The sequence below is a fragment of the Anas platyrhynchos genome, chromosome 19, assembly GCF_047663525.1.
Source record: "Anas platyrhynchos isolate ZD024472 breed Pekin duck chromosome 19, IASCAAS_PekinDuck_T2T, whole genome shotgun sequence".
Taxonomy (NCBI): Eukaryota; Metazoa; Chordata; class Aves; order Anseriformes; family Anatidae; genus Anas; species Anas platyrhynchos.
The window spans coordinates 5,607,753-5,619,220 of record NC_092605.1 but is presented as its reverse complement, the minus strand read 5'-3'; the positions used below and the strand labels follow the sequence as shown (position 1 = coordinate 5,619,220).

The window sequence follows — 11,468 nt, the reverse complement described above, 5'->3', positions numbered from 1 at the left end:
ATTAACTCATCTGTACATGATTCATCTCTGTGCACGTACTCAGTTCACTAGGTAAATGTCCTTGTAAATCTTGGAACTCTGTTTTAAGGTAGATTTACATTGCAGATAGGTTTGATATTACTGTGGTACAGAGGTAGTTAATCTCACAAGCAATCAGAAACCCATTACTTTCCATGCTTCATCTATGAGGATCCACACTCAGCTAGTCCCCTTTTCAAATTCCATTATCTTCAAGTCTGGAACAGTTTGGTTTGCTCTTCTGTCTTACATAACTTGTATCCCAGTCCTGTTGTTCTAAAGCAACACCAGTATGCTTGTGATTGCTTATGCCAGTTGAATTCTTACATACTTAACAGCACTAAAAATGATTTCTGAAGCTCAGGGTAATTTTTGCAAATACTGCCCCAAAAAAAAGAAATTTGAGAATTTATATGCTCAAGTAAAACACCATCATATTTTTGACATGATGAATATGATTAATTTTTGGTATACAAATAGAAAGGTGGGTCCAGCTCCAGTAAGTGCGTATGTACAAAAATTATGGAAAGTTACAGAGTATTATGCATGAGTACTATTCTCTGTTGGTGTTTGTTCTCTGACTAAAAGACACTTGAAAAAAACACCTAAGCCGATGAGGAGCTTGCTGCCAGAACACATGGAATCCTGCTTAGTTCTCATGAATCAAAAAGGCTTTAGAAATGAAACAGCACATGAAATCAGCCTGTCATTTCTGACCTGCATAGTCTTAAACACGAGAGACTTAACAAAAGGACTTCACAAATAGAGTAATGATTTATTGGAAACATTCACATGAGGTATAAAGGCAATCACTTCAACCATTTTATTTTTTTAACAATATAAAGCTACTCCTTTACAAGATCTGTTCAGAAACAGGAGCAGATTTAGTAAAGATGCAGAATATTTTACATCCCTGAGACTGAGGCCCTCTCACCCTTGATGCACTCTACCCTCCCCCTGCAAAGGTGCTGTAAATTTAATTTCCTGCTCAGTTGTGATTTTAGTGGATTACCATCCAAAATTAACATTTTCATTCTTTACATCAACATGAAATTTAAAAATGCAAGCAATCCCACGTTTCGTATCTAGTTCATTCACAAGCAGGGAAACAAGTATGTCTAAATCAGTTGCAGGCATCCAGTTTAAAATTACTTCCAGTTTAGAGCTGGTGTCCAAAGTTCTTTCCAAGCAGTCAGTAAAGTTACTGACTCTGAAGATGTAATGTGTTCCCCTTAAATTAACCATGGAAGCCAACTCCTCCTTTTTTACTAGCTAGACACAGCTAATGCTCCATACTTTTCATATCGGGGTACTGGGATGTGAATGCAAGGCTTTAGGTACATGTGCTTTTATATCTGGACTTAAAGCCATCACAAGGAAGCTGAGTGACAAAATTCCAGTTCCTACTGCAGACTTCAAGTAATTCATCTATGAACACTATTGTTTTTAGGTTAATGGCAGGCAGACAACATTAAGAATGATAAATTCAGGTAGCAGAAGTGTTTCCTCTCAAGCAATGTAAGTTCCATTATTCAATTTCAGTACGAAGATACCCTGCAAGGCCACAAAAACAGATCTGGGCGTAACACATGCAGAAAATTTTCAGTACAGGTTCAGATATTTTTCCTAGCAAAAATGATCATCTCTTGCCTGAGGATGTAATTTTAATCAATAAAACTCCTCTAGCTGAGCTATGGCAATCAGCATAAGCAAAGCAAGGAGGACATGAAAAAATTTAAGTACTAATACTAAAAAAAATAAGTACTTAATACTATGAAGAGGAGGCAGCTGATGTTATATTAACTTGGTGGAAGGTAGCTCTTCACTTGGAGATGGAAACAAAGCTCTAACAAGATTCAAGGCATAAACTGACAAAAATAAAATGATTTCCAGTGTTAGAGGTAGATTTTATCCAGTGTATAATAGCTATTCCTGTAAGTGCAGAACTTTAGAAATTAAATAATTCAGATCAAATGTGACCTATGTTCTCTTAGAATAATTACAGCAAGCTTTCTGCATATCCTTCAAGAAAGCAGGCACGCCACTCTGTAAAGAGAAAAGCAGTAAGTCACTCTTGTACAATGTAATCAAAAAGAACTATAGCAAGATGCATATTCACACTATATAGATCAAGGCCTTCAAATACAGGACAATTTAACATCTGGTACAAGCAGACCATTCTTTTAATACTACATGACCAGACTGCATTATCGAAGTGTTAAGGCTATTCACATACACTCTGGAACATTGATTTGTTGTTTTTCTTGCACAGATTTAGCTACCCCATTGACTAAGCCAAGGAATTTGATAGAAATCAAAAAATATTAAGACAATTGCTATGAAGAGAGCAAGCAACACTGAGTCTCTAAAAATGTCACTGTGTAAGACCTAGGAGGATGAATACATCCATTTAAAAAAAATTAATAATTTTACCCCAATATACAGAAGACAGGTTTGGATACAGTGAATATATTTTTTTGAAACAGACAAAGACAATTGCCCTGTCAACCTTTACTTACCTTGGCAGCCCAATTGACCAGCCATGATGGAATCATGCCACCAGGATTATCGAAATAGTACATATAGACTGGAGATGAGAAAGAAGTTACCAGAAAGTTATGCAGACATAGCTTAGGTATTAGCTCTAATACCATATGACAGAAACTATCAAGACACATGACTGAAGCACTAAGTACAAGAGTTCTGCTCCAAGTCCTTTACAAAAAAAGGAGTCAAACTTGTATTGAATTGGAATTTGAGATAAATATAACCATTCCTAGTTAACCTCTGAGGGGTTCAAAGAATAATACTAATTTATGCTATTCCAAACCAGTTTAAGCAGCCTTTATAAAGTAAATATGTCTTTAAAGGACAAGTGAGTCAGAAGTCACTCTCTAGGCAAAGCCTATCATCTATAAACCTGTCAAACATGGTACTTAAATCATTGATGAATTAAGCGCTTTCCAACTCTACCCAATTGAACTGACTGGCAGGAAGACAGGTGTGTGTGTGTTTGGTAGCGAAGCAATCAGTACTCTGTTCTTATTTACCAAGCCCAACCATTTAAAATCTTTATGGTAAAACACTGTGCTGGATTTTTCCAAGTTTCATTTTTCAATACTCCTAGAGCTCACTATATCCACTTTACATAGTAACTGTTTTAGTTTAAAATCTCCAGTCTCCCTCTTCGTGCATTTTGCTAACGCACACATTCTTTGGCTACATGACTTGTGATCTATTTTTTTGACTTCTTACCTTTAGATCCAGTCTTGCCATCACTTTCAATTGCCAGACTTTGTTTATAACTTTTAACTCTGATAATACCAGGCTTTTCAGGGCACTGAGGAACAGACACACTTTGAGCTAACACAACCCAGATCTTCCGCCCATCAAAATCCATCTCTTGACATTCACGAATATAGACATACTGTGTTCTGAGTTGAGGAGGCATGTCAAAACAGCGTCAGTTTGACATACGATGAATTGACAAGTGAATTCCGTTATGAATAGCAGCCCCTTCAAGTTATTTCTTATGCTTACGCAGGATTCAGTCTTGCAGAGTGATAATTCAGCTGTGCAAGCTTTAGTTGCCTGTGGGAAGAAGCACCCACACTCTTCCTCCAGCTATACATACTGATATAACACGAGGACTGTGAGATGCTAGATCAAGTTCAGGAAAGCTGTACAGTCAGCACTCCATCAGGATCCCTGGATGACCAGGTGACAAAAAATACAATGAAAGCAAAAAGCATTAAAGGATACATCTCTGTTTGAGAGAGGAAAAGGGTACTTCACTTCCCAGTAGATTACTTTTTCACCATTGTAAGTTTTCTCATACAGTTCTACAGTTGAAAAAGGAAGATTGTTAGATATTTTTAATTTCCACCACAACACAAGCATATACGGCATTAAGGACTGCTCAGACTTCAGACATGAACCCATTCTGCATGCAACCCTTACATCAAAATTGATATGCATGTAAAGTTGTAGCAGTAGATGATTTAAAAAAAATAAGTCTGTAACACGACTGCTCAGGAACCAAACACACAAAAACAGGTGGCCCATTTTTTTCTGCTGCTACTCAGTTCATTGATGCAAAAAGAAAAAATGAACAGAGTAAATCTGGGAGGAGGCATAGTCAAATTTCTTTTTAGACAGTTAGCTCAGTCCAAGCCTTTCCATCTCAAAGCCTTCTCCTCACCTATGCATATTCTGCATTATTCTGAATGGCAAGGCGAACATTCTTCTTCACAAGCACATCATTATCCTTGTAAACGATTCTGAGTTACTATGGAACCAGGACAAGTACTGCTTTCTAATACCTTAAGAGGTCTTACATGACAGATTAATGAAATTTGGAAAACCTATTCAGAAGTTCACAGCAGTATATAAAAGCAGCAGTGAACATGAAGCTTGAACAGTTTATGAGCCTCCGTTACACCACCTCCAGTCTGCTTGAAAACTCAATCAAAAGGCAGCTGAATGGGGGGGAAAATAGCTAAGAAAAATCCCTAAAACATGACAGTGACTTAGGCAGGAGTAGCATGGCATAAAGGAGGGAATATAGTTCAAATCAAACTACAAACCTGAGTTTTAAGAACTGTCTACTGTGTAGCACCATCTTTTCAGGCAGTAACTGCCATTGTCAGGGTAAGGATCTGACAGGCGTCAGACCTGAGCTGGGGTAAGATCTTGCCTGTCCAGGGACTTGTCATTTCATGCGTTCAGCTATAAAGACTCATCCAGACTGGGTGGTTCACATCAGCAGGCAGAGTACTTTTCTCCTCCATTTGGGCAGACTTCTGTCTGAGGTACTACAGATCCTTCAGAGCTAATGCAAGCCTGCCAGATCACTTTCTGTGGTTTTGAAAGTAAGGCTAGAACAGACAGATACCTTCATCACTAAGTCAAGAAGTGTGCCACAAGTGGAAGATTATTTCCCTATATGACATGCTCCCAACTGGGCTTCTGTTAGTATGCCCTTCCAGTCAGTTGTCACCCACAAAAACAGCTCCTCCTCTTCTCCAAAGTGGAGCAGTATCAGATGCACAATGCTCCCAGTGCTGTAATAAGCTACAGCATTACGCTTGCCACCAGAGGTCACTGGAGTATTGGTTTATTAGCTTTACTTTCATTTCTAACTATAGAGCTTTCCTTTTTCAAAGAAATTAAGACATTGATTTAAAGACCTTGATGGAATTGTTAGCAACTAACTCACCTACCTACAACATATCACCAGACTGATTTCTTCATAATAGGCACATCAGCATTTGCTACTTCGGCAGTCAATTACTACCATTAAATTTCTGGGTAGTACGATCTCTGTCAGGACAGTGTTCCAATTACGAGCTGCAAGTTTCAGTATTGCTCAGGCCCAACTGTCTCGTATCATAGCACAGGAGCATGTGGTACTTCAGTCACTACTGTTTAGTCACAGCTTCTCTGATAAATTGGCAGCTGCAGCACAGGCCAAGCCCCCAGGCCTCAAGATATCCCCATCACAGCTGCGAGGTGCTGCTCTCATGGATATCCAGGAGCCTGCTTTGGAAGCAGCCGGGGTGCTAACAGCAATGCAACAGCAGTAACAGACTGACGGTGACATTTCAGAGGTCAAGGGCAAATCCTTGGCAAGAAGAGATCAAAGCATGAGCCTCTAGAGTACTCACGGGAATCCTGTTCATATCTGCCTCCAGTCAGGCCTTCATATAAAGTTTTGCTGAACAGAACCAGAGGATAGAGATTAGCTCCTCTCACAATTAGTGCAGGAGCAGTTACCTTTTCAACTAAAAAGTCAGCTACTGCTACTCTGGTCTCGTTTTTATTTCAATGCCAGCCAGCAGTTCAGCAGAGAACTCCTCCTTGGACTGCCATTACTGTCAAGCTGCAAGAGCAACAAGGAACACAAGTAGTAAAACAAAGAGCAAGAAGGCTCTGAGTGGAAGCTTTCACATTTTTCTCCCTATGTGTGAAGGTAGAAAAAACAACTTACATAATTTACATAAAAAAACGTTTGCTAGCATTATTTCATTGTAAGTACACTTCTACAGAATGGATAGGCTTGTGTTAAATTTTAAGCTAAAAGGAAAGTCTTAATATTATGTTTATGCCCTTAAAGAGTAAACTTCTGTGAAACACTGTACTTGAAATACAGGCACAAGTATGAACTTGCAGACGAACACATCATGGTCAGCAAGGATAAAAACTCCAGCTTCGCAACATTATCTAGTTTTTGTCTAAGGGTGTAGCTTCCCCCGACTGCTTCCTTTCTTTTCTCAAAGAAAGCGTTACAAAAACTGCCTTATTTAAAAAAGGGCTTGGTTCCCCTAAATGAACTTAAATCAAAGACTACTGAAGTAACTTAAACTAACACGAGGTGTTTGGCATCCAATATGATAATATTTGTGTATTTAGATTCCACCTCAATCTCTTTTTATTTCATTAGTGGAAAAGCAGCCTTTGCTACAGGAAAGCTATTGTCCATTTAGACAGATAACACCTTTACTAAGTTAGACACAGCTTCTGAATTACGACCAAGTATTGATGTGAACCAAATAAGTGGTTCTCTATAAAAACGCAGCCAAGCAATCATTCACAATAGAGCTGTCCTCAATGAAACAAGCACAACATTTAACAATTCTTTGGTTTTGTAACACTGTTCTTTGTTCAGCAAGACATGTGTTTCAGTTTTATTGGCCTGAACTTATTTAAGACACAGACTTAAAATGGGATGTCTCCCCATCTTTAAATAAATGGATTGTGGGAGACCTGCATCAGTTAAATCCTTGCCTTTGTCCCTGATGATTTAAGATGTTTTAACATCATCTGGATATCCAGGTCAAACCCCCCTTTTTCAAAGCCAACGTTAAACATACAGATCTAAATTAGCTATTCCTTTCTCTGTAAAAGCCCCAAATCACTAACTCTTCTCAGGATTCAAACATTTCTGATTGTACAAGGTGCCAAGAACAACCACTTTCAGGGAAAACAAATTACACATCAAACTGGTGTAACCCACTGCACTCTTCCAGCCCCTGCTACAATATGCAAAGATGCACAGAAGGTACAGAACACCTATTAAAGTTTAACTAAGCAATTAACAACAGTATTTGAAGATGCTAGGTGCTCCAGCATAACAAGTGATGTTAAATTTCTATGTTAAAGTAAATTTGATGTTAAAGTTATATGCTTTAACCAACAAGGAAAAAAGTCATTCCAAAAGGAAGCTTTGTGGTGGTGAGATGTTAGCTGTTCCACGTCAGTGTTTACTTGTATTGCTGCACGGTGCAACCTTATCCCAAAAGACAAGCGAGTCTGTCCCAACATCTTTGGACAATACAACTTTAAAATACCTTTAAAGAAAGCTTTAGTGGGAAGCCAGTGTGGGCATAAAACTTGCTTTTAAACTGCCTAGCTCGGCTTACCTTTAACATACTGGTCCCATTGTTTTCTGAAATCTAAATCCATATAGACATCTGCACACACTTTTGGGGGACAGTCAGCAAGCCCACCGAAGATTTTATACTCATAAAGTCCTGATTGCTGTGGAAACAGAATAGGGAGAGGAAAAGTCACACAGGAAAGGGAAGTATTCTGCAGCAGAGAGAACAGCTGAAGGAAGTTAGGTGGGGCACATACTACAAATACGCTCAGGAGCTGTGAAAGCAAGTGTTGAAAAAACAATGCAAGATTCAGTCTTTAACCTCTCGACTTTTTGATCTATACATGAAAGTTTAAATCCAGACAGGCTGACCTGCCCAGCACAATGGTTGTTCCTTCCCTTACACCAGTATGCTTTTACTTCGTAAGTAGTTCCAGAGGGACCATGTTTCTTCACGCACACGCACCCCTTTTCATCTCCAATGGTCAGTGTGGCCAAAATCCTGCCCACATTAAAGCATACCAGAACACAAGCATTTAATTGTGGCAGAGCCTCAAGGCTCTATGTAACAGGCATAAGGATCTCATTCATTTCCAGGAGGTTGCCAAGTACTACATGATCCAGAATATGCCTTCCTGAAAGTTAGGTACACTCATCCCGGAGGCTGTGATATAAGAATGCTTTATAGTGTTCATGCTTATATACAATGCACTACTTATTATTTGCCTTGAGTACCTATTAGTTATTTTCTTTCTGAAAACTGCCTGCACTGAAGGGGTGGGGTGCAGGATATCTCCAACACCAATACTTTTAATGTTTCTTTAAACATATGGAAACTACATCTGTGCCTATAGAGCAATGCTGTACTATTGTTAGTACCGGCTCATGACATTATAACAATGAGAGTATTTTGAGAATACAGTGTAGGAGTCAAATTCAAGCATTCCCAGGGAAAGGGAAGGAAGGATTATACAACATTCTGTTAGTGATTAGTTGATCTTCTAATAAACTTAAGTTATTCATCTTCACTGTGGCACTGTTGAGGCATAAATCCCTAGTTTCAATCCTGGACTGCTGAGCACCTATGCAACCCCATAAACTCATATCACCTTTCTGAAAGGCATCTGCATTTCCTTTTTTACAAGGCAGGTAATTTTGAAAATATCATACTTGAAACTGAATCAAGGTGCTTTCAGTCTATGCCAAAGCACTACGCTGGTACTTCAGAAGTATTTGTTTTAGCTTAAGCACTACTTCTTTCCAAGGTCACTAGTCAGAAATGCTATACGGATTATCTTACATGTATGTGTACTTACATTAAGTGTCATGTAAGGTGAGACTATACAAACCACCAATTTCCTCGCTCTGCTAATAATTTGTAAGTCTTACGTTCTCTTGCCACTGAGCTGTTCTTCCACGGAAGAGACGTTTTTCTGTTCTTTTCCTGGTCTTTAATTACAACTGTAAGAGTTAAAAAACCAAGCCCACCTGAAACATTAATTCTGCAGCCAATATACAAAGCTCTTCATCAGCACACCCCCTGTTCCTTTGCATCCTTTAGCTCCTCTTAATCCTTTGTTCTTTTTGTCAGAGGAAAGCCATGGGGCAGTTCTCTCATTTAAGCTATCAGAGCTTGCCTCAAAGACTTTGTATAGAATTGTATGCTTCATAATTTAAGGAGAATAGACTACAGATCACACTTCTAAACAGAGTAAAAGCTTTAGGAACACGAACTATTATGTCGTATTGTTTGTTTCCAAAGCTTTTATGTTCCACTCAACAAGCAGCTTGAAGTGCTGGTAATACTTTTTGATCAAGGACTATCAAAAGATATGCTTACATTATTGGTCTTTAAAACATTTTTGCTATAGGCAGAACAACCAACACAGGTCAAAATAGAGCTGGTAATGATGTAATTTACTGTCAAAGAATTCAGAAACTGATACAAATCTCCTCACCTAATACATAGGATTCTACCTTACATTCAAAGTTAGCTGTTCAGCTGGCTCACAGTATCAGTCCAGTTATTCTGTCATCTTTAGCCTTCAAGTTCTTGTACTACAGCTCCAGAAGGATCAACTTATTCATGTAGAATTGATGCTGTTCTTCTCTACCAGTTTAAGAGTTCCACTGCTGGACAAATTGTGCCATACCTCATTGAATATCTTTTACTGAAAAGGCAGTATTTTGAAAGAGTATGAAACAGCACATCATGACCTGACAGGTGAACAGTTAATCTTGCAGCAAGTAAGACAAGGATAGTCAATAAAAACAGCAATTTACAAGAAAAAAATTTAAAAAGTCAAATGTTTCAGGTTTCAGAGGCCTATCAGCAGGGGAATCGATCAGCAGGTTGGAACACAGCACAGAAAAGCTGTGGGAAAAGGTGTACAGGAAAGCCTGGGAGACCTATTTGTGTAGCCTGAAGAGAAGGTGGAAAGAGAAGGCAACAGGAAATATAAACACTGCCTTCAGCTTCCTGAACTACCGCTGTTACAGCTGATGTGCAGTTCAGTAAGTGTTAAAAACCAATTTTTCCAGTAACAACTTGAAGACCCTCCTCTTAAGACATGGTTCTTCTTTTCCTGGGGCACTTCAAGGCAACTGAATGACAGAATAAGCAAGAGACTTATTTCCCAGCAACATCAGAAGACCGGACCTATGCCGTTCCCTTGCAGCCTTCCCAGCCCCTCCTCCACCTTCCCCAAATCGGGGTCAGTTCGCAAGAAGCACAAGAAAAACACCTGCATGTTTTTCAGCCAGCTTAACAGTCCATCCATATAAAAGCAGAGTTTCACCCCCACCGTTTTTGAACTACCTCCTGATGTTAGGGGCAGAAAGGTGAAAAATTCAGCTCGGAAGGAGTTTTGGAGAGGGGGAGAAGGCGGGGAGCCGGCAGGTCCTGGCGCAGGTGCGCAGGGAGGGGTTTCCCTTCACCCCCAGGCCGCCGCAGGAGCCACCCCGACCCCGGCCGCTGGCGAACCTGGAGCTCCCCGCGGCAGAGCGGCTTTCCCCGGCAGCACTTAATAGCATTACTGGGCAAGCTGCTTGCTGGGAGCACGGCGAAACCGAGCCGGGGCCGGCGGGACTCGGCGGCGCCTCCCGCAGCCCGGCCGCCCCCGGGGCCGCCCCGCTCCTCCCGCCCGGGCCCGGCCCCGCTTCCTCGCTCCGGGCCCGGCCGGGGAGCGCCCGAGGCCCCGCCACCCTCTGTGGCGTGGGGGAGCTCCCCCGCCCGCCCACCTCGTCGTATAGCCGGTAGATCCTCACGCCCATGCTCTCCACCAGGAGCTGCCAGGGCGCCACCGGCGCCGGCTGGTCCAGCTCCCGGCAGGCAGCCCGAAACTGCTCCTCGGAGAAGCCCCGAGGCGGCGGCGCCTCCATTCTCCGCGCCGGGAGGCGGCGGCGGCGGCAGCGCCCGGCACAGCCAATGGCCGCCACAGCCCCTCCCGCCCGGCCGCCCGGCCCTGTCATGGCACCCAGGGGCCGCGCTGAGGGCCGCGCCGGGGAACGGGTCGGGGGTGTGGGGTCTGGGGTCTGGAGTCTGGGGTCTGGGGTCTGGGCCATCGGGAGACCGCGGGGCTTACGAGCACCCAGGACCGCTCCCCGTGCAGTTTTGCCAGTCAGCCCCTCTGTGGGGTCTCGGTAAATGGGGCCGGGAGCGGTGGCATCCCAGAGCTGCATCCAGTTGGCTCTGGGCCTGCTGTGCTCCCCGAGGGTGGAGGTCACAGAGTCACGGAATGGTTGAGGTTGGAAGGGATCTCCAGAGGTCATCTAGTCCCCGCTGCTCAAGCAGCGTCACCTGGAGCATGGTACACAGGATGGCTTCCAGATGGGTTTGGAGCATCTCCAAAGGAGACTGCACAGCCTCTCTGGGCAGCCTGTCCCAGTGCTCTGTCACCCGAACTGTAAAGAAGTTCTTCCTCATAAGGTTATGAAACCTCCTGTGGTTCACTCCCATGGGTATGGGGCTTCATCAGACCTACTAAAATTTAGCCTGCCTGCCAGCACTAGCCCAGTGTTGGTCATGGTAACCTCTGTGCAAGTCTGGCAACATTTATCGTTTTCCAGTTTC

The 11,468-nt window shown here is 42.1% G+C and overlaps 1 protein-coding gene across 7 annotated transcripts; it reads right to left on the bottom strand.

Moving 5' to 3' along the window:
* Window positions 1–773: 773 nt before the first annotated feature.
* PCTP (phosphatidylcholine transfer protein) lies at window positions 774–11,200 on the bottom strand. Of its 7 annotated transcripts, none has more exons than XM_038165428.2 (7): window positions 10,637–10,777; window positions 8,713–8,857; window positions 7,440–7,557; window positions 3,781–3,860; window positions 3,274–3,445; window positions 2,538–2,605; window positions 774–2,064 (listed from the first exon to the last, which is right to left on the bottom strand). In XM_038165428.2, the coding sequence occupies exons 2-7, from the start codon at window positions 8,722–8,724 to the stop codon at window positions 1,999–2,001; spliced, it is 516 nt and encodes a 171-aa protein (XP_038021356.1). In that variant the 5' UTR covers window positions 8,725–8,857; window positions 10,637–10,777; the 3' UTR covers window positions 774–1,998. The 7 variants fall into 7 exon arrangements, with proteins under 7 accessions (XP_038021356.1, XP_038021357.1, XP_071881774.1 ...); XM_038165429.2 differs by having other exon boundaries at window positions 8,786–8,857; XM_072025673.1 differs by lacking the exon at window positions 10,637–10,777 and adding an exon at window positions 10,380–10,429.
* Window positions 11,201–11,468: the final 268 nt, after the last annotated feature.